The sequence below is a fragment of the Diabrotica undecimpunctata genome, chromosome 5, assembly GCF_040954645.1.
Source record: "Diabrotica undecimpunctata isolate CICGRU chromosome 5, icDiaUnde3, whole genome shotgun sequence".
Taxonomy (NCBI): domain Eukaryota; kingdom Metazoa; phylum Arthropoda; class Insecta; order Coleoptera; family Chrysomelidae; genus Diabrotica; species Diabrotica undecimpunctata.
The window spans coordinates 114,284,823-114,308,955 of record NC_092807.1 but is presented as its reverse complement, the minus strand read 5'-3'; the positions used below and the strand labels follow the sequence as shown (position 1 = coordinate 114,308,955).

Genomic DNA, 24,133 nt, shown 5'->3' with positions numbered 1-24,133 from the left:
TTTTGGACGAGTGTATCAATTTATGGTCAAGATGGTCGAAATAAGGTTTACAGAAGGGCTGGAAAACGTTATGCTGCTTGCACGTGTGCAAAACGTGCCTTTCTAGGTTTCCCTTAGTGTTTCTATATCTTTTATAATGATTATTGTTAGTAAACCTGCATTTTCTAAAACCGTGTTTTACTTCTTTGAGTTCTGTAATACCTGTAATTTACTGTCAATAATTTAGGGGTATATTTTATAGATTGCATTTAATACAATACGTGCTATAGGTTTCGCAATTGATAGTCAATTTTTAAATAGTCATATAACTTATGACGTTTGCCACGATTTATCAGATGTAGCCTTCTCAGTGTAGCAGCAGATCTCCATATCTAACTAGTTCCTTGTTTATTTGTCTGCTACAGTTGTTCCATTTTTTGATATTGTGATTGCCTCCATAAGTTCCTGTAGGTATTGTTATATGATCAACGAACATATTTTTTTCTTTTAAGTCTCTTCTGATGGCTAGTGGGTTAACCCCCTAACTACTAGTGGATTAATCTGCTATCACAGATTTTAATAGCGTTAACAAGGAACAACAAAAAGGTAAAAATACACGTAAAATATATTTTTCAAGTAATGCAATAAAAACAATAAATATAAAACTTATACATGGCTTCCCAATAAAGAAAACGCTTTTCAAACTAAAAAGTTTCCCAATTATCACAATCAGATATTCACTTCACTTTTGTTCTTGATTTAAGTTGAGTTCCTCAAGTGCTTCATGAATACCTTCTGGAATTCTGCCGGCATCAATTTCCTTTGCCCAAAAAATGTACTAAAACAAATAAAAATATATTTTATACAAGATCAGTTAAGTTTTCACAAAATAGATTAATTTGCAAATGTAGAAGAGCAAGATTGTAAAAATTGCAAAATTAACCAATACAAGTCATAGCTGAAATGTATAAAATACACAAATTAGGGTTTTCCGTACAACAAAATCTAAGACATTCCTAAGAAATTCACTAAAAAAATTTTTAGGTTGTTCACCCTCTTGTAAAATAATTCAATAACGTGACTCCCATAATAAAATTATGAAAACTCCAGGAAGGTTAGACCACACAGACACATTAAACGTAAACCAAGTCAGTCAAAAGCCCAAAAACAAATTCGCATGGAAGCACCTCGATTGTATTATGTACAATGCAAGAGAATACTTTCTTAACCAAGGGTTGGAACTTACTTCGAATAAATCCGCTGTGGTGTTGTTTCGTATTCTTTATTTGAATTTTGTTGTGTTAATTTTTGTATTTACATTTTTTTTCAATCTATTTTGATAACATGTGTAATATGCATCTAGTCTTATTATGTTTATTATAGTTTTAGTCATTTTGTATGAATAATACCTGTTACGATCTTGAATCCATCAATCTCCTCAACAGTAATAAAACCCAAGACATTAATTAATTCTGAAAACAATATTTAACACTGAATAAACAAAACGATCAAGATAAATGGAGCTCTGAGGTAGATTTCTTTTCAGTTTTTAGATCATAACCCATAAATTTGCTTATATGCAATGAATACACTTTTATTTCTGATTACTACTGTTTAAATATTTATTTACTGTATATGTCATTGGACAACCTGTAAGTTTCCAAAAATTGAAAAATAACGTTCATAATGTATAACCAGTTTTCAAAATGCAATAAATCAAATAAAAGGGAAGTATAAAAACGTGCATAAGCCATAACAAGGGAAAAGAATTAAATAAAAACATCTGCAGAAATCTGACAATGAAAATATATATTTTCTATATAAACAGAAACCACTTTTTATCTTTACTTAGATATCTGCACAGTACTTTCCCCCTAAACTACACCACTAGTGCAGCTTGGTAGCATCGCACGGTAATCTGCTATTGCTTAGGCTTACAGTATACAAAAAAGCTAACCTAGTGCTAAGCTTCAAACAGCTATTAATAATCTAGGTTTTACCAAGATATGTATTTTATTCAGGCTGAGTTCGCCTGGTAGCTTTGGATATATATTTAAAAATCTCTGGATGTTACAGATTTTTTGTCACAGATTAGACGTAAGACTTTTCCAGCCAAGGCAATGTTTGGTTGTAATACCTAAAAAATGATTGTAAAATTAAGTGTCAGAAGTATTGCGTCAGTTGCATGACGGTGCATCAGGTGGACACTTTGGTATTACCAAGACTCTGCAAATGATTCGAGAACGGTTCTATTGAGGGAGCTGTAAAGATTATGCAAGATGGTGCCGTAAATGTGAATTGTGTGCAAGCAGTAATGGTCCAGTTGGTAAAAAGACGGCATACATGAAACAGTACAATGTTGGTAGTTCTATGGAAAGAGTAGCAATCGACTCTGCAGGTCCGTTTTTATAAACGAATGATGGAAATAAATATATCGTGGTAGCCATGGATTATTTTACGAAATGGACTGAGACCTATGCGATACCAAATCAAGACCAATGGCGACACTTCCAGTCAACCTTCTTCCAGAACGTTTGTAAATCGATTGGTGTCAGTAAGATCAGAACGACAACCCTGCACCCTCAATCAGACGGAATGGTCGAGAGGATGAACTGAACGATGGATTAACACCTGTTTAAAGTTGTATCTGAACAACAATAAGAGATTGGGACCAGCACATTAATTTGTTTCTAATGGCCTACCGCTCAAAATAAACAACATTCATGAACTTGTCCGACAACACATCCAGTTAGCCAGTGACAGAATGAAAGATCAATATGATTCTCGATGCAAGAATGATAGCTTGAAGGAGGTGATATTGTCTGGCTTTAATCCACAACGTCGTTAAGGCTCGTCTCCTAAACTGCAAAAACAATGGGAGGATCAGTATAAAATTAAAAAGCGAATAAATGACATAATATACCGAATTAAGAAGTTGCCAAAATGTAAACCAAAAGTTTTTTATATAAATCGTCTTTCACCATATGGAGGTTCAAATGAAAGGGAGGAAGTACGAATCCTTCAACGTGAGATAAATGATGACCGACGACCAAGCTTTAAGGAATTTATGTCAAATTACACAGAAAGAAAGAGTGCTAGATTAGGCGTGACCACAGAAGTTCAACAGGATCTATTTAGTGTTCCGGAAAAAGTTTTTCTAGCCCACTGTATTGCCCAAGGTCTAGTAAAGGAATCTCGTCCGTATTCAATAAGAAGTTCGGTCGCTTGCAAGAGTTAAACTATCAGCATCCTAAAGTTGGTAGCGTACTGGGATTAGAAGATGGCCCTCAGTCTTTGCTGTATATGATGATTAGGAAGTCTTATACAGACAGGTCAAGCTAAGACAACATATTGCGTGCTCTCACTAATTTGGCCTTATCAAAGATAGGCCATCCTCTAGAAAATCTTGATTGAAAGATTGTCAGAGGCATGCTTGAAGTGATCTTCCGAGAAACCTGCGTACGAATTACTGCGTGTTGCATTAACCCGAAGAAGTCGTGCCATTCAAAGACAGTTGACTGTTATTTCTTCTTAAGAGGTTTATGCAGAGCTGAAGAGTCCTGCAGATACGTCATCCTGGGCCTACATATAGAGTTGCTGATCGGGACGTTCAGATCTAAGAAGAGCAGTGTACCGAAAATGCAAATTTCAACGTACCTCATATAACGGATGCATCTCTTGGAATGAGGACACATGTTTGAGAACGTTCGAAATAGCGACTGAGATACGGAGAGGCGACCGTTCACAATAGGCGAATAGAGGTGGAGTACTCCCGATAGCTCTAGAAGTTCGGTATTCACAATATACGAGTATATTATATGGAAGTGCTGTTATTAGGAGTTGGTTAAAAGACATTATCGTGATCTAAGATTATAAATAAATAATCTTAAATAAATTAGAACCGCTCGTTTTATTTAAATACGTCCAATAAGCTTTGTAGAGTTCACTGTACATTTCCAGTGACAAAACAAATATTTAAACAGTTAAAATTAAAAAAATAGCGTGTTATTCCAAACGGATCTTTACTCTCACCTGCTCATATTCTTTTCTTAGTGCGAAAACTGCCTTCTCCCTATCGGCTACAAGTTCCTCTAAATATTGGTAGCGCAACTTCTTACGAGCTCGGCATTCTCTAGCACTTTGTCTACTACGTTCTAAAAAACAAACATAGATTAATTACTACACTAGAAACTTTGTTAATATATTAATTATATGAGAAATATAGTAATAATTAATAGAAAAAGAAATGCATTATTCAGAGACAATTCGCATAATATTTGTTAAGAGTAAACAATTATCAAATAATTGCATAGTTAATATAACCTTAACAGGAAATAATGATTGTAATCATAACCCACAGCATTGAATGAATTATTCGGACTAATTCATAAGTCTATTTCAAGTTTTTTCATATGTACTTCTTCACCAGTGGTCGAAACTAACACAATATTTTTCTAGAAACGCGAGTTTTCTTTGGTTCTTCATATTTACTTCTTTTTACAGAAATTTGTCATACAGCGATCGTCTAGTGTTATACCGTCTCCTAAAAATTTTCTGAACAGTAAGTAACGCTTACACTAATTAATTTTGTGGCTAACAAATCAACGAGACGTACCATGTGCCCTCATTTCTAATTACCGTAGTTTGGCCACTCTTTGTGCCCATAAGATTCTTGACTTAACAGAAACGACTCAATAGGGATGTTCACTAATTTTTAAATATAGTTAAATTCAATTAAATTCAATAGATTATAAAATATATAAAAACATAGTAAACATGAAATTGTTTAAAAATATACATTTTTAAAGATAAATCAATTCTTAATTTTAATTTTGATGGAGGCTAGAAAAACGGCTCCTCGCAGCGAGGCTACGGTGTGTGACGTCGGCAGTCGTATCGACAACTTGTTGTGTATACGTATTTACGAAGTGTAACCAGTTCTTTAAGTATTTATACAGTGATAATGAAGCCAAATAAGTGGTGTTTGCTACAAAGAGAGGAAAAACTAGAAAAGGCAGTTATTATGCAAGTTAGAAAAAAAAAATAAATGCAAATATCTGTACCTCGGAAGGAATCAACACTATGTTCATTTTTAAAACTTTACAGGAGAGCAGTTTTAAACTTTTTTTCACCATAAAGTATTATTGCTGCAGCTATTTATTGAGATATCGAAACAATATTTTAATAGAACATTCTGTTTATTGTTATTTACATAATACATTTGTTATAATTAAAAACAAATTTGTTCCTGTGTTTTTTAACCCTTTTAACGGACATGGTGTTGTATCCATCTAATAAAGTTATTGTACTGTAAGAATTAGTATGGGGTATTCAATAAAAACTACAATCCTATTTGACTTTTACTGATAAAATTTATTTAACCATACAATTTACCTTTACAAATACAAATAATACATCTATGTATTTAACCAAAATGGCATTTTAGGTACAAACCACTCAGTCATCCTCAAGTAAGTCTCCTTCTGGATAGTCACTATTAGTATTACTAGTAGGTATGCTTTAAGTTTTGATAAAAATCATGGCAAAATGTAGGAACATATGACAGTAATGCCAATAGATCGTTATACTTTTGTTGTGATATAAGTATTGGACTTTGTGATACCAGTTGCAAATCTTTTGGCAATGTAAGGTGTCGCCTTCGAAACCTAACAAAGTCAATCTCCCGGTTTTCGTCATGAAAATTACTTTTTAAAAACAGAGTTCCAATGCTGTTTTATTTAACTTGCAGTTAAACACAGCTTGACAGAAGAACTTGTTGTTTGTTAATGTCTATTTTCTATTAATCAAGGATTGTCTGACTAACTGCTGCCAGTCCCAGGGCGTGTAAATAGAAATGTTAAGTTTTTTCTCTTTCGCTCTATCAGCGCATGGACAGTGTTCGCCTCCATGTGGGTATTACTCTTTAGTAGAAACTTCTGGATGATAATTTTTACTTTTTAAACAAGTATTAATGCTAACATTTTTATTCTGGCCGTAACATTTGTAAGACCATAGTATGATTTCTTCTATGTTACTGTCAGGAATGACGGTATCTGCCCATTTTAGTAATGCAGATCTTATTTCATTTCCACTACGAATAGTTTATCAGAACTTTTGTCTATATCAGACTGATCTTCGTTATCAAAACTCAAGGCATCTGTAATAATATGCTCTTCATTTAAAACATCATTGCTTGGTGTATTATTTGATTCTGAAATTAAACAAGGCGTATAATATTGGTTGTAAAAGATTTAATAATATTTCTAGTCTAAGGTTGGTATCAAATCACTACATTACCCTTTTGAGGTTATGCTTTTTAATAATTTAAAAATAATGAGCAAAAAGGTAGCTTATCTGTAAATTCAGTAGAAGAATTCGCAGAACTTTTTTTCTCCTACGAGAATTATGCTTCATTGTTCTTATTATTAGTAACAAACCACTGTAAACACACCATAAATGGCAAAAGTATTATTAGATCACTAACAGTCTACCTCTCATCATAGAGATATGCGCGGCGGTAATTCAAATGCTTAGAGGGACAAAACATTAAGTCCACATGGTGTTTTATCCCTCTAAGTAAAAATGGCCTTGGTGTTCTTTTAAAGGTCACTTTCTTTATCAGCAAATGGTTTAGGACCTAGTGCTCTATTCTTTTAAATAAAGTTATCAAAGTTAATTATTAGTCTGTAAGTGTCAAAATTGAAAAAATGGACATAGTGTTGTATCCCTCCGAGGTACAGATATAAAAACCTGTGGTTTGACAATTTTAAGTGAATATGGTGTTAAATTATTTGGAACTATAATAAAAATCTTCTCAGAATTGTTTTTAGATGTATTTAGACACCCAGGAACAAAACACCACTTATTTGGCTTCATTATCGGTGATTAAATACTTAAAGAACTGGTCACACTTCGTAAATACGTATACAAAACAAGTTGTCGATACGACTGCTGACGTCACACACCGTAGCCTCGCTGCGAGGAGCTGTTTTTCTAGCCTCCATCAGAATTGAAATTAAGAATTGATTTATCTTAAGAAATATATATTTTTAAATAATTTTATGTTTGCTATGTTTTTATATATGTTATAACCTATTGAATTTAACAATATTTAAAAATTAGTGAACATCCCTATTGCTTGCTTGCGTTGTCTGCTCGCGAGCCCTTATCGTCCAAGAACTTATTCAATGAATTCTTTGCCCGTTTACTAAAGCTATTCATATGGCCACCGCTGTGTTTTCTCTCGCAACATATCGTTAAAAAAGAAAGTCCCTTTGATTCAAAACGGTTCTCTATCCTAATTTATAATTAGGGCTAATCTTGTGTGAGCATCGGAATTCCCCCTCTTTGGATCAAAATTTAAGGCCTACCGAAATATCTCACTTCACTTCATTTGTGTGGCAGCTCCCGAACGAGTCAGTTCGACCAGGCGGTAGTTAATTTACTTATATTATCCATTTATCTTGTAACTGTCCCTCTGATTTAAATTATCCATTATTATTATTGACTTTGATGTCAATTCTGTGTGCCCCGTTGTCTTGCTGTAGATCTGTTAATACAACGCCCTGTTATTGTGATTGAGACAATCAAAGTACAAATTATTGTCTTTGATTACTGAAATTTGTAATCCGAATCGTGCGGCTTCTAGCGTCTATCTGAAATTTCTAGTTTCATCTTTACCTGCTGGGATACGCGACAATTGTGTGGGAACAGTCCCCGTTTGATGTACCTGACCGCAGACATCAGCCTTTGTATTCTGTAAATACCTTTGCCGTTTTAGCTCAGTCAACCTTAAGCCGAAGTGTTTTATGATCAGAGACACTATTGACCCAAATTTAGTGAAGTTTTACGATAGTTTATTTATCTTCTTGCCGAGGGACAAGGAATGTTACGGTGATAATAATTAGCAGAAGAGTACCTCTTTTTTCTATTACAAATTTTCAACTAAACTTATTTGCAGCGTTCGTTTACATTTTTGATTTTAAAGCAATCTGTAGTTGACTTTCACAACTCTGTCTACAACTAGTTTAGAGAGCTGTGAAAATATAGCACTCACCCAATTTGGCTTTCATGTCCACTTTTTCAGCCGATTTCCTGCCTGGCTTTCGTCCCCGCTTTCCTGATTCCTTACGGGCAGGCCCTTCCTGTAATTAAAAAAGTACTGTGATTATTTGTAAGTTCATTAGAGAATTTAACTATGCTTTTAAATATTAGACTAGATTATTAAACAAAAATAGCTGAGATTTAAGAAGAGGTAAAAACCAAATCCAGATAATTAAAGAATAGGGAGGCACTTGGCACATCTTTAGTTTGTCGTTTTTATGTAATACTTTTCTTTATTGTTTTGTGGATAGATATTTTCCGTTTTCCCGCCTACGTGGGTAGGCGTGGCAAACTTTTTTGGGATCCCAAAATTGATATCCGCAGCAAACTCCAATTTGTTCGTCTCGTTTTTAGAGATCAAACCTATGACGATTAGACTATTTATCAACTACAAGATTTTATCACACCGTTAGAGGTTACGCATAAAATCACAGAATACAGACTAGGTATATACAGGCAGTAAGAGAGCAAACGTACAAATAATTCAGGAAAAAAGAAAAAGGCGTGCATCGAAGAAAAAAGCGGACTTTAGAAAACCAGATTATGTATGAGTTTCAATTACTAAAGGGAAAAAATGAAACTAGAACGTTTTATAACATCCTAAGTAAGACAGTAGAAGAATTCAAACCACAGATGACGATGTGTATACAGGGTGGTCCTTAAGTAATTGTACAAACAGAAACCGTAGATTTTGCACTTTAAAATATTACGATTTAAGCTAACTTGATTTAATAAAATGTGGATGTTAAGAAAAATACAGGGTGTTAAAGTGGAAATTTAAAATTTTATTTTTCTCTATAACTTTTACGTTTGTACAAATTTTTGGACAAAAATTTACAGTTGGATGCTTTTGAGTATCATAAATTATAATTTTATACTTACCTTAATGTAACTAATAGAGGGCGCCACATATGCTACATATGTGGCATAAATTTGCGCTTAACTTTTTTGCTCTTTAAGTTAGGTCTATTTTTGTTAAAAAATATTAAAGATACATTATTTTTACAAAGAAAAGATATAATTGTTAGTAACCTTAAAATTTAACCGTTTTCGAGATAAACTTATTTTATAAGTCAGCTGCACAATAATTCTTAGTTTGATATTTGTGCGGTAAAGCACTGAATACCTGTAGATAAGCATAATAATTCATAGTTCATTCTTATTAAAACAACTTAAAGATGATAATGTAACATCACAAAATGCTTTGTTATATATGCTAAATGTCTTATTGGAAAAAAGATATTTCATCTTCTTCTTTAGGTGCCGTATCCGTATTCAGACGTTGGCCGTCATCATGTTTACAATTTCGCTTTGTTATCGCTTCTTAAGTTTCTATAATGGCGTTGTATTACTTTTTCTCTATTGTAAAATGCTGAAACCCCAAAATATGTGGTTTATGCAAGATGGTACACAACCACATTCTAGAGAGAAGGCAGTTAGAACATACTTAAATACAACTTTTCTGAACGTTGGATTGGTCGTGGTAGTCATATTCCTTGGCAATGTGATGAGATATTGAATAAGAATACTTATTGTTCATTACGTAAATTGTTTACCCATTTTTATTAGGACAAAGCACAGGTATTGAATAACACACATGTGTCCTGTTTCATAATACTTTTGCTACAAATCTAACCTGAAAGACTCAGCAATTTTACAAAAACATCATCGTTGTCCTAATAACCGATATTGTTATAAATATAGTAAACACACAGGCAATTGAGTTCAGCATAATATTAGTTCGTTAGCCCCGAATTTAATCCGCTTGATTTTGGTGTATGGGGCGCATTAAAACAACGTGTCTATAAGAATCTCATAAACATTCGCAACCAACTATGGGAAGAAATAAATACTGCAGCAGTTTCTTTAGGACCAATGATACTATTTAATATGAGACGATCTTTTATGGAATATATTGACAAATGAATTAAAGAAATTGGTGGACATATCGAACACTTATTTTGACAAAAAGTTATGTTATCTAGTTAAATTATTTCTTAATTTGGTTTGTAAAGAAAATTTTTTGATTATGACTTTAATTTAACGTAAAACGTAAAATGATTGATGTAAAATCCTATTATTCTGTTAATTTGTCAAATCCTATTATTAATTATCCTGCTGATATATTTATTTTATTTAATATTTCGTTAACTATTAACTTTAGTTAAAGGTATTTTGTACCAAAATTCAGAAGTATTAATGTTTTTGTCTATTTTTTCTTCATTGCCTGGAGTAATTGCCTTAGATCAGAATTATGCAGCTGATTTTTAAAATGCGATTATCTCGAAAACTGTTGAGATTTGAAGTTATTAACAAGTATACCTTTTTTTGTTAAAATAATGTATCTTTAATATTTTTTATCCCAAATACAGGTAACTTAAAGAGCAAAAAAGTTACGGGCAAATTTATACCACATATGTAGCACAAGTGGCGCCCTCTATCAGTTACATCAAAGTCTGCATCAGATTATAATTTCTCATATTTAAAAGTACCCAGTTGTAAATTTTTATACATAAATGTTTACAAACATAAAAGTTATAGCAAAAAATAACACTTTTATTTTGCACTTTAACACCCTGTATCTTTCTTAATATCAACATTTTATTAAAGCAATTTGGCTTAAATCGTAATATTTTAAAGTGTAGAATCTACCGTTTCTTTTTGTACAATTACTTAAGGACCACCCTGTATAGGAACAAAAATGGACAGTTAGTACCTGTGACGCAATACAAAGCAGATGGCTTAAGCACTTCAAAGAACAACTTGGTACCGAAGTGGAGTTAATTTTGTATACAGTGACAAAAAATAAATTACCATAATACCAAACGAAATCAAAGCATAGCGGAATTCAACACTATTACAACCCGCTTCTTCATTTGCAATGGTTAAAACTGGGATACATAATTTAAACGTGTATGGGCAGAGATGATCAACTACGTAGTGAAAAAGTCCACCAAAGCATCGAACATTTTTTTGAGATTTACCACAACCGTCTATGAAACATGTATATTTCAGAAATCAAACCAAAGGTTTCCTTTCACAAATAAAAGGCAGAAACTGTTTCATCAGAAGAAAAGGCTATGTTCAGGGATCCGACGGAATTATTTTAGTCCATTACTTAGAAAAGTGGATGTTAGATAGACAATATACATGCAAAATCGACTTTGCTTATCACTTTAAATTATTTTAAATAAACATTCTTTTAACTCTAGACTAAAATATTCAATTAAGATAATTGCTTTGAACACATAAATTTAGCCCATAAATTTAAGTGTTTAGTTGATACATTTAAAAACAGGTAGTAGTTCTACGTAGTTTTTAATGTAGAAGTATTATTGTCTAACTTGTAGAGACAAAGATGAATAATTTTGCGCATTAATTAGTGAATTTTTAAAACCAGCACAGCGTTATGAAATGTAACGCCTGGAGCCACCTCCGAGTATTCGCAACTTCAAACTGTTGGTTATTTTTTTTTTGTGGAGCTTTTAAGGTACAAAAACGGTGTTTTTGATTATTTTTATTGTATCAAATCAATATCTTAGGATGAAATGAGCACAATTATGAATGAAAGTTCATAAAAAAAGCTTTAATTTGAGCTGTGCTACATGAAATTTTACCCAATAGTTAATGCAAAATTAACGATTACGTCCAAAAACGTGAATTTTTCGCTACTTTTAATTTTTGAAATACCTTTTGTAAAAGGTACCTTTTATGAAAAAAGCATTATATTGTAGCTTCTTTAGGGTAGCTGTGGGCAAAAACACGCAGTTTCTTGATCTATCGTCTTCAGAAATTATAACAGTTTAGAACTTTCCCAATGATATTACGGGAGAGCTTACATATTGTTTTTCCATTTAAAGTAAAGACAGTACCTAGTTCTTTAAGTTCACTGATAAATGAAAAAAAAAAGTTTTTAAAAATCTTCATTTGCGTACTCTTGTCCCTACAAATGGGGCAGTACTACGCAAGTGCCCCAAGACCAAAATGTATAATCTGAAACAAATCTTTATTGAAAAAAAACCAAACGTAAAATACAAAACGTTAATCCGTTAATCTAGAACACAACTGACAGCACGAATTTTCCTTTTTTCTAGCACGAACTTTAGCACTTTGAGATTTGATCTTTTGCTTCTTCAGTAATGCTTTCCTCTTCTTCTCTTCTTTTTCTGTTTCCTTTTCTTCTTGTTCTAAAAGTTGCTCTTTATTAGGTGTCGATGTTAGTAGGGTTGACTTCAAACTTTTCCTGGTTCGTTTCCTTTTTATCTTAATTTTTGAGAAGGGAATAATGTCTGAAGGTGAAATTACTGACTATTCTGATTTTGACGACGGCTGGGGCTCTTTCGTATCAGTACCAGTTTCTTTTTCAATATTTCAATATTTTAAGTTGTGATGAAATCAAATTCTCATTTTTCGTTGAATTAGTTTATTCGGGTGTTTTCTTTGCTTCATTGTGGGTTATTATGTTAAGAGTTTTCGATTAAGGTTAGGTCCCTAAAATCTCAACAGATTGTTTTGACAGTATTGCCGAATGGGGCAAAAATACAAGAGAGTTATGGGACAAAATTATGAATGCGTATTTTCCCCATTATCATAAATTAATTTTGTTTCTACTAATTTCGGAATTAAATATTCAATAATTCATCTAAATCTTGGTTCCTGTTTTCCAGAAACTACAAAAGAAAATCAGAGCGCAAGCCTTTGACAGGAGTTATTTTGTGCGAAGCTCGTGTACTTATTAATAATGGCGTTTCTATACGTCAGACAGCAAAAAAAGTGGGATTTCATAAAGCGACACTACGGCAAAGGTTGAAAAAAGGAAATGGTGCCCAGTCTTTAGGCAGATTTAAAGCAGTTCTAACCAAGATACAAGAAAACGAAATAGTTCAGCATTGCAAAGAACTCGACAAACGATTTTATGGAATGACGCTGAAGTCATTGCGTTTTTTAATTTACTCTTATTGTGTAAGAAACCGTATTGCGAATCCATTTTTACCTGTAAATCAGTTGGCTGGTTGGGATTTCACTAGATCTTTCACGAAAAATTCCAGGATCTGTTTAACAAAATATATCGGTTCTGCATTACCTAATTTCCTTAACCCTCCATCACTCGCACCGTTAGAAAAAATTTAACATTTTTAAATATTTCGCCATAATTTTCGAAATATTGCTTCTTTTGGGTTCTGCAACCAGGAATACTCCTATCAAGACTGGAATAAGACTATGTTAAATAATGGTGGGAGTACCTATTATCTTATAGCAGACAGCAGACTAACTACGCGAGTGTTGGCGTGTGTTGATTTTTAGAGAGATCACTTAAAAAAAGTTATATTATCATAAAAGGTAAGATTTTTAGTGAAATACCTATCGATTGCTGAACATCCTTTATTATAAGCGCTATTTTGGTTTATTGCAAGTAAATATGGACAATAAAATGGAAAACCAGTTACTAAAATGGTATGAAGAGATAGTTAGCGATGTGGAACCACTAGATTCTGATAAGGACTTAAGTGATGTTCGTTCTGAACACAGTATCCACAATACAGATTCTGAGCAGTCTACACCAGATCTACCCAGTGATCCTGAAGGTGCCATGGAAGAAAGCGGCCAAGATGATGGTTATCCAAGATTTTATGGCAAAGATAAAACACCATGGTTGAAACATAAGAAACACACTCCCAAAGGTAAGGCCAAAGCTTGTAATATTGTTACGAACTTATCTGGGGTAAAAGTAAAAGCAAAAGGCGCCAAAACCATATTAGAATGCAGGAAATTGTTTTTCTCGGATGCTATGATCAATATTGTAAAATATACAAATCAAAAACTGGATATGATGAAAGTGTTTTATACTCGCTCTGGGGATTGTCCTGCTGTTGACTACGAGGAAATGTAAGCATTTATCGGACTTTTGTTCCTTGCTGGGGTAAAGAGAGCGCAACGTTTAAATACTGATGAACTCTGGAAATTATATGGCAAAGCTCCAGATATTTTTTGCAGCTACTATGTCCAAGAAAAGATTTCACCAAATAATTCAAGCCACTAAGAGGTAAGAAAATTCGGCAGTTAATAATCTTGCACCCATTCGAGAAATATATGAAATGTTTGTCATTAACTGTTTAGCTGCATACACTCCTGGGTTCTATGTGACCATATATGTAATGTTGTGTTACGATAAATTCTGACCCAAAAACGGTAAATATGTTTATTACTGATATGCTATTCATTCGAGTCTTTTCTAGATCATTTCTACCTGACACATGACGCTATAAAAACAAAGTTCGAGGCGAGTCGATGGGAAATCCAGTTTGCCCTTACCGTTTTCGCCGTCCAGTCTACTCAAGAAGGTTTAAGACTTTTCGAGATAACGGCGATTTATGTATATAAATAAAACATTTTTTATATGGAGGAACAGTTAGTTTTGAAGATTCGCGGTCGCGATTTAATTGTTACGTTCGCCTTTAAATAAATTATGTATTTTTAGTGATTAATAAACTTATATAAATTATCGTGCTTTTTAATAAATTAAAGTAGGAACAATATAATAAATTAATAAAGACATTATAAATTAAATAAAGAAAGCAGTTAAATAAAATTCATTACAGTTGGAAGCTTTCCGTGGTCGACGAAAATTTAGGCAGTATATAGCCAATAAGCCAGTGAAATACGGAATCAAGATTTATGCCTTGGTGGACGCTAAAACATTTTTCACACAAAATCTCGAAATTTACCCTTGTAAACAACCTGAAGTACCATATCAACTACCCAACGATGCATCTAGTGTAGTAAAAAGACTTATACGACCCATAAGTGGAACCGGTCGAAATGTAACTACGGATAATTACTTTTCCTCTGTACCCTTAGCCAACTCTTTATTGAACGACCATTGCTTGACAGCGATAGGTACTTTACGGAAAAACAAACAACACATTCCCCCTGAGTTAACAAACGTAAAAGGAAGACCTTTATGTAGTAGCATGTTTGCATCAGCGATGGTTTCATTGATGAAAACAGCAAAGAGCATACCATGTAGCCAGAGATTATTCCTGATTACAACCTCACAAAAGGCGGAGTGGATGTTGTTGATAAAATGAAGGCAGAATACTCGGTGACTCGATTTAGCAATCGCTGGACTTCACTGTTTTTTGCAGACTACTAAATATTTCAACTATAAACAGCCAAATAATTTACAACAATAACACTAATATTGTAACATCTCGAAGAAGCTACATTGCGGAGCTGGCAAGCAACTTTTAATGTCCCATCTTCAACCACGTTCCAATATCCCACATCTGCCTTTTCAGTTGAAACGCAGGATCCAAAATATAACCGAAACAAGCCATCAGTTTCTCAAGGGGCAACTCCAACTATAAAACCAAGATGTTCTTTTTGCCCTCTAAGGAAGAACAGGTTTACCCAACATTATTGTACTAACTGTAAGTTGCCGATAGGTAAAGAGCACACTGGTTTAACAAATTTTACTTGCAACCATTGCCTAGAAGAGGAAAAAATCTGATTTTATTTCCTTTTTGTTTTGTTCTAGGGTAATGTGTATATTTTTTTAGTTTACCTAGTAGTTTTTTTGCAGTTTTGTAAAAAAATATAAGTTTATCGTTTTTTGTGAGTTAATAGCCAATAAACTTAACCAACACGTACTAATGACTCATTTATTTGACCTATACCCATATGTTAGATAAAATCTAACACGTGAGTGATGGAGGGTTAAAACAAAACAAATGCAAAATTTGTAAAACAAACACAACTTTTGGATACGTTATTTGTAAAACTAATGTATATCCTATTAATAATTGTTTCAAATCTTTTCGTGAAAAAAATAAATAGATCTTCTCAAAATGTTAACATTTTTTTATCAATAAATGTTTAAGTTTAAATTGACGTTGTTGATTTTTTATTACATACTTATGACCATGTTCCAATATTGGAACAAAAAAATTTTTAGACCCAGGGCTATTGTGAAGAGTTTTAGAATTTTTTGAATATTTTTCAAGTTCAAAACATAAAATTGACCTGTAGGCGTTATAAAATTTAAAAAATGAAGTTTGGCAGCGAAGGGGTTAATGCACGTTTCTTTCTCTACAGCTTATATAAATTCTTCTTTTAGTTGCAGGCTTTTAACCAGAACTGGACTTGGATCGGTTTTTCCACACATTTTTATGACATTACATTTTTATTAATTTTTCTTTTGTGTAATTTAGAATTAAAATATATAAGCTGGTTTTGTTAATATTACTAATCTATTACAATGAGTTTTGATAAAAAAAATATTTTCATTTTTCATTATCACTCCTATACATTTTTAATTTTTAATCTTTAATTAAATAATAGTTATTAATTAAATAACACTAAAGAAAATGTAAGACGACGACGGCTCAAAAATTAATGATCCGACCTAGAACTTCTGAAAGCTCACGACTATTATTTATATCTTTTTTTATATAAAATTGAAAAAAACAAAATTCAATACTTAAAACCTGATTTAGAGACGTCTACCTACATAATATGTTTATGTCTAGCCGTTTTTTAAATTCCTTAACTTTTACGTTTTTAAAACCAGTTTACCTTTTCTAAATTACGCGACATTTTTTTTAATTGTATAGTATTATCCTGCGATTTAAAACCTATATTTTTCTATATCTATACGATAAAAAAAAATGGCTAGTGTTTATTGAAAATACGTTCCCAAAGAGAAAGTACGAAGTGGAAATCGAAACATGAAGATAAACGTATTTTCACCCAAAATTGTTGTTGTTTCCCATTAAACTAGTAGATAACATAAAAATGCCATAAGAAAATAATTTCAATACTATATATACAAATCCATATTGTATATCCTTTACAAGTTTCATTTATCCATAACCACAATTTGGGAATGTGAAGCTATATCCACAGGGAAGCAAACATACTAGCCAACTGATCCTAACAAAATAGCAGATCTAACAGACTTTTTCATAATTGAGGCTATGAGAGCAAGAGTGGGCTAACCAACATTTTGTTGATAATTGAGTTATAGATTTCAATCACTTCTAACGACCTAAAGTTTTAAAGCAAAACCGGTCTAACCAACATTTCCGGATATTATAACATAAATCTCTCCAGTAAGGTGATTTTGCATTATAGAAAATAACAAAAATTTGAAAACAAGAATGGGCTAACCCACGAAATTGTGGAATAGGCCAAAATTGTTCAATACATAAATACGTAAAAGAATGCAAGAGTGGGCTAACCATCCTCTTTGTACGATAGACAAATTCAAGCAAATGAAGGTGAGCCTTCATTCAAGAAGACATTAAATTTAAATTTAAAAACTATATTTCTCTACCCTACAAAATCGACAACAAACAAGAAAGACTAAAGCTAACGTGCTTAGACACGAGGTGACGCAAGATGCAGAGAAGATGGGTGCTCCCAACGCAAATAGACAATCTAAGCCGTAACAGAACGGTTTGGTCAGGGGAAAATCGAGGCTCTCTGAGGCCTGCAGCACCCCTAATAATATTGATGATCAACTGAATATAGAAAAGTTAAAACCTATAAAAACCATACCCTAGCATAAGGGGGAAAACCAGCCCAAGTCCCCATAACAATGTTATTATATCGCGATGTCTTTGGCATCATAAATTATTCCGTGCAATATACTCATGATGGCATCAAAAGTATTTATAATGTATAAACAGTTTTCAAACTTTTTTTGTTTATCCCCAAATTTTTTTGAATTTCCATTAAACTATGGTTGTTGCTAGGCGTATTATAATGAAGATAAAGGACTCCCAGCATGAGCACCTAACACCACCTTTACGTCCATGATCCTAAAAGGTTGGTCAAAATTATGAGTGGGAGAGCTACACCCATACTAAAAGATGACAACATGACAAGACGTCTAAAACAAACTGTTAGTATTAACCACGAATATAGATGCATATGCGTCTCTCTTAGCAACGACTATAGACGCATATGCGCCTATATTCGTTGATATTAGCAAGAATGCCAAGAATCTATATATAAGAGAAAAATATTACGCCGTTACTACCAATCCATGGTACAAGAATTAGAAAACGTATCTTCAAAAATATGTCTAAAAATGAACATCAGTAAGACCAAATTTATGACAAATTTAGTTCCCAGCGAACACAAGTGGTAGAATTGACAGAAAAGTACATATATCTTGGTCATGAAATCAGAATAGGCAAGGACAACCAGACCTGCGAATTTCAACGACGAATAACACTTGCTTGGGCGGCATATGGTTCACTAAGAGACATCTTTAAGAGCAACATCCCGATAGCTATGAAACGGAAGACATCTGACCAATGCGTTCTTCCTATTATGACATACGGAGCAGAAACTCTCACGCTCACAAAAACAACAGCACTAAAAATGCGAGTGGTACAAAGGCGCATGGAAAGATCAATTCTCGGCGTGGCAAAAAAAGACAAAATAAGGAATCAAGACTTAAGGAAAAGTCGAAAAGGTATCAGTGATGTCGTCAAACGTATAGCCTAGCTGAAATGGAATTAGGCAGGTCACATAGCGAGACTGAAAGACATAAGATGGACCAGAAAAGTAATTGACTGAACTACCAATCCAACAAAATTACAAATTAAGATTGGAGAATCACATAATTACAAGATATAACGGGAAACAACTATCATTCTAGAGAAACAGAACATATTTGAAAAAACGGAAAAATAAGTAACAAGGAAACATAAGGTGGATGACTGAATGAAGTCTGAAATTTTAGGCCCGTAACTGAACGTGAAATACGGCGACTTCGTGTAATTTTCCGTGTCCCTACCGAATTGCATGAAAATTTGGATTTAGGTTTTACTCACCCCCACTTCACTTTTGGACTTGTTTCTTTGGTTGCATTTTATTTTTAGGGGTGAAAACTACCTCCGGTTAGAAAAAATCGTATAAATTGGAAATTAAGCGGGTAATTGATTTAAATCTTTTTTAATGAAGTGAATGAATGTCAATTAACATAATTTAAGTTTTTATCACAATTTAATCCCTAAATCTCACCCCCTAGATTAGTTATTGTGTTAAAACAACGTTATTAAATACTTTGCCTACTTCAAAATTAGTAGCTTACTCTCTTGTAGCGTTAGTTGCTTTTTATTTTTTAGGGGTGAAAGCGACCCCTATTAGAAAAAAATCATATAATTATAAATTCAAGCAGTTTGGAATTATTTAATTATACAGTGACAATAAATTTAGATCTCTTTAATGTTTTAATTTTTGTATCACATAATTCATACCCTTATAAAAACCACCCCTCGCGAAGAAATTCGAATAGTTGTAGTATTTTTTTTTTCATTGAAACTATAAATACCTACAATTTTTTTTAATCGAAATTGTATGAATTTATTTTATTTCAACTTAAAAAACAACCCTTATTATTTTGTAAGGATAGGTGAAAGTGTGTCCGTGCCTTGATAGCAAATATGTGTATCTTACAATGATCCAGTATAGGCTTTCTGATTTCTCCTAAAATATGTGATTGGTTTTTAACTCATACCTTGGTTAACTTTTAAGCTACGAAGTAAATTAAAAAACAAATTTTTTTCAAAAATTTTTGTTTACTATAAACATTTTTTTTTCAAAAATAAGCACTTTAAACCGGTGAAACTTACATAGCATATAAATAATACATAAATAAAGTAAGTTGTAAAGCGATAACGATTAATTTCATTTGGGGTGCTAATTAGAGGATGATTTTCACGATGTTTACCAAAAAAAGGGGACTAACTTTATTTTAAGCGTAACTCGCTTAGTTTTGATGCTACAAACTTAAAAAAAGTTTTTAAACACTTTCCAAAAATCTTTGATGAGTTTTCCCCAAAACGTGCTTCATTTTTTGGTTATTTTCCGAGAAAATCTTCAATTTGGAATTTGACAAATAAGAACCTACTTTTCATGAGCTACACCTCTGTTTCTACAGACTTCTTAAGTACACCATTTTTTGTCTTTTTATATTATTATATAATATAATGTATATAATAATATAGGTATACATTTTTACTAAGAACGTTTTTTTCGATAAAATACTTTTTGAGTTATTTGTGAAAAACCGTCTGAAAACGTGGTTTTTATTTTGAAAAATGAACATGTTCACTCATAAATAACTCAAAAAGTATTGACCTGGTGAAAAAACTCTATAGACCAAAAGTTGCTTAAAATTTGACAATTTATCCATTTTAGGACTTTTTTTTGAACGTATGTTTTAACGAGTGGCTTTCACTCCTCAATTAAAAATAACCATGGGCTCAAGTCCAAAAGTGAAGTAGAGGGTAAGAGGAACCTACATCCAAATTTTCAAGCAAATCCGTCCTGACGGATGGTAATAATATGGTAAATGTGAATATAAAAATCATTGGAAAGTCTTGTTAAAATAAAACAGTTGAAAACCGTTCACCCTTGTGGGAGGGAAATATTTATACATACTTCAAAATCCTCCTTAACGATTTAAACGACAAAATTAAATAAAAATCATATTTTATAAAGACTTCTTTATAAAAAAATATATACTTCCTCCAAATTCTCAAAAGTTGATCAGTTAATTGAAATGCATTATAATTTCATACGAAAAATACGCAAAATTTATGTGTGCTCACTGTTTCACTATAATTTTCAATGCGAACAAATATAATTTCTTATTCAAAAAGAGATAATAAATAATGAAGTAATACGCTGTAACCTCAACGTTCGCTGTAGAAACCTTGGTCAGTAACAAATAATGCGTATTTATACTCGATTTCCTTCACCTACAGCGAAACAGGTAGAACTATAGAAAAAACAATATTCAATCATTATTCAAAACTACAAAAACAGTTTTATTGATGCAAGCCAATTGTTTACAGTCAAGGCGAAATGTAAATACAATAAATGCGTTGCAAAGCAAGAACTGTCACGTCTCCAAAGTTTTTAACAATGCCCTTTTAGAAAGTGCATCAAACAGAAACGCAGTTATCGCATCAATTTGATTTATCTAATATAATTTTAGAATGTGGGCAAAAGCTCTGTTTAAGAATAATATTGGAATAGTTCAAAGAATTAAATATTAAAATAGCTTACCGATGGAAAATGCGTAGTTAAGCCGGCGCAACACGCAGTTAAATACTTCCACACACAACACAACCAAACAATCACACAACAGAATACGCGACCGGCAAAGCAGAAGCAGAGTATCGGAAATCAGCTTCGAGAGACTGCTCGTCGAATATTAGAACGCACATGCTGTGTTGCCACGGCGAAAAAATATCTGTGGAGTCGTGGAGTGATACACGTGTATTGAATCGACGCAAAAAAATTTTCTAAAACGTTTTCGCCAAATACAGATAATCTTCGGTAATTAGGTACTAAAAATAATTACTTTTATAATCAGCGTTGTTTCCAAATTTAAGGTTCAAAATTATAAAAAGAGAAGGATGTGTTTTCTATTTATAATTTTTTTTTTAAATGTAATTGCCGCTGCAATTGTGTGATTCGCAGTCACGCAAAGTATGGAATAGTCTCAATATATGCAGGAGTCCCCTGGCCGGACTTGAATGTCCAGTAGAGTAGCCTGTTATGATTCTCAACTGATTCCTGCTTGCTTCCCGTAGTAAATGTTCAGTATACAAGACACTCGTCAAGAAATAAAACAAATATTTTTCAAAAAACTTCATTCCTATATATAGGGTGGAAATCATTTATGGAATAAAATTGTTTCTGTCCTTATTTCAAACAATTCTAAAAAACGCTGAGACTGGAAGTACTAGGAGAGGAAGATCAAAAAAGGCCTGGGGAGACGCTTAGGCAGGACATGTCGGTAAGGGTATTAATATTGATATGACTCGAGATAGAAACTTGTGGAGAAATGTAATTAGGGAAGTCGACCCCGCATAGGGATAAAGGCAAAGAGAATAATCATGATATGATAAAAAACGCAGAGACTAGTCGACTTTTATATATAAATATGCTCTTTTTAAAATATATTTAAATGTACAGGGTGAGTCACACAAGCCTAGAACAGTCAAAAAGCTTTGTTTTTAATAGAAGACTTTTTTTAAAAGCTCCTTAACAACCTGGTCTCAACGAACTAGATCATGTAGGGGGTCTATTATGAATAATACAGCGCATAAAGGGAATAATAAAGTAACTAAGTTTTTAATTTTTAAACTTCCTGGATTAAGTATGTACATACAAGGCTGTCTTTCCTAATTTATTTCTTTTTAGATTTCTTTTGTTTTTGGATCATCATCAGCCGTTTTGAGTCCACAGCTGGACATGGGCCTCCCGTAAATAATTCCAATGCATTCTATCTTGAACACACTGAATCCAGTTGTGCTGAATGCGCTTGATGTCATCTGACCACCTTGTTGGAGGACGTCCTCGATTACGATAAGCATCGTGTCTAGGTCTCCATTCCAGAATTTTTTTCGTCCACCTTCCATCTTTTAATCTGGCAACATGCCCCGCCCAGTTCCATTTCAATGTTGTATTCCTTTGAACTGCGTCAGTAACACCAGTTTTTCTCCTAATTATTGTATTTGATACTCTGTCTCTGTCTGTTTTTGGATAGATTAATGTAATTACAAAGAATATAATGGTCTGTGTTTCCATACAACAATTTTATTCAAGAATTTCACATTTTTTGGTTGCATGCCCTCGATCGATATTTAATGTTAAAAGAGTATGGTCTACTAGTCTCATAGCACTTGTGGCGGAGAGCTCCTTCGTCGTGGTCATTCAGGTCTCATTAGCATTCTCTGGGCATGTGGGGCTCTGACGGGAGTAACCATCCATTCCCTAGCTTATCATAGGTCGATAATGCACCAGGAACCAACAAACAAAACTGCCGCAAACATCTTGGTGGATCTAGATACCATTACAAGCCATAGGTGCAAAGATCTGCAGATATGTAGGTAGCAACATCCAGATGAAGCTCGGCAAGGACCAAAAAAGATCCAATAAGCGAGCATGAGGGATGACGAATAATTTAACGGAAATACACAAAAGATCTTTCATGTTCTATGTGATTGATTGAAATATGATTTCAATTGAACCGTTTACCTAAGTAAACGGTTAAAGGTAAATGACATAAAAGGAAAGACAATGAGAAATACAACAACTAATGTCCTACCATTTCTGATTCACACAACACTAAAAAAAGCAGTTTAGATTTTCCGTTTGGTACGTTTGAAAAATGCCCATAAAATCGATCTAATAATCTAAATAGAGAATAGAAGCACCGTTCTGCGGCAGTATGATTTTTTGTTGGGAGATGGCTTGAAATAAAAATTTTATGGCTTCTTGATTTATACCGACATTGAAACATCCAGTGGTTAAGGTCGTCATAACTGCCATTACATTCACATATATTAGTTTCGGAAAGTTTTATTTTATATAGGTAAGCGTTTAATGTAGCATATCTAAAAAGGCATCTAACGTACATAGCATAAATTTTCCGAGAGATGGAGTTTCTGTCATTTGGGGGAGTAGATGGATGAGTTGGATATATACTGCAGTATGTATTTTTGCTACTGTTAGTAAAGGATTGCCACTCAATTTCCCAATTAAGTCTAACATGTTTCTTCCTAGCTGAAACTAAATCCCATTTGGGCAACTCGTTGTATTCTATACCACTAAAGTAGCGTCTTTAGACAAATGGTCTACTTTTTCATTGTCTGGAATATTAGAGTGACCCTTAACACACACAAAGTTAACAATTCTTTTTAGAGAAGTTAGGATCCTTAGCTTTTCAAGCGCATCTACAATTAGTCTGTTGGTATATATGTGTTTAGAGAAGCTGTGTCCCAATTCAGCTGTGAATATTGAGCAATCTGATTTTAATTTGTACTGAAAATAATCTTGAATATTGTCTATGAAAATGGCACAGCCAACAGCTACATCTAATTATAACAATTGTATATAAATTACAGAAGAAAAAAAAAACGTATCGTAAACAAAACAACTAGCCATAGTTCCAATTAAGCACGTTCTGTTTAATGGTCATTTTGGAATATAATTAGTCGTAATCCTACGTCTTAATTTTTAT

At 33.1% G+C, this 24,133-nt stretch overlaps 1 protein-coding gene across 1 annotated transcript in view; it reads right to left on the bottom strand.

Annotated features, from left to right (window-relative positions):
• Positions 1 to 586: 586 nt before the first annotated feature.
• The window catches only part of REPTOR-BP (REPTOR-binding partner), a 44,097-nt gene continuing 20,550 nt past the window's right edge, over positions 587 to 24,133 (bottom strand). Inside the window, exons 2-4 of the mRNA XM_072532567.1 lie at positions 8,036 to 8,123; positions 4,012 to 4,133; positions 587 to 817 (exon numbers count right to left, since the gene is read on the bottom strand). Coding sequence (XP_072388668.1) covers positions 722 to 817; positions 4,012 to 4,133; positions 8,036 to 8,123 — 306 coding nt within the window. The 3' untranslated portion in view covers positions 587 to 721. The remainder of the gene's footprint in view (positions 818 to 4,011; positions 4,134 to 8,035; positions 8,124 to 24,133) is intronic.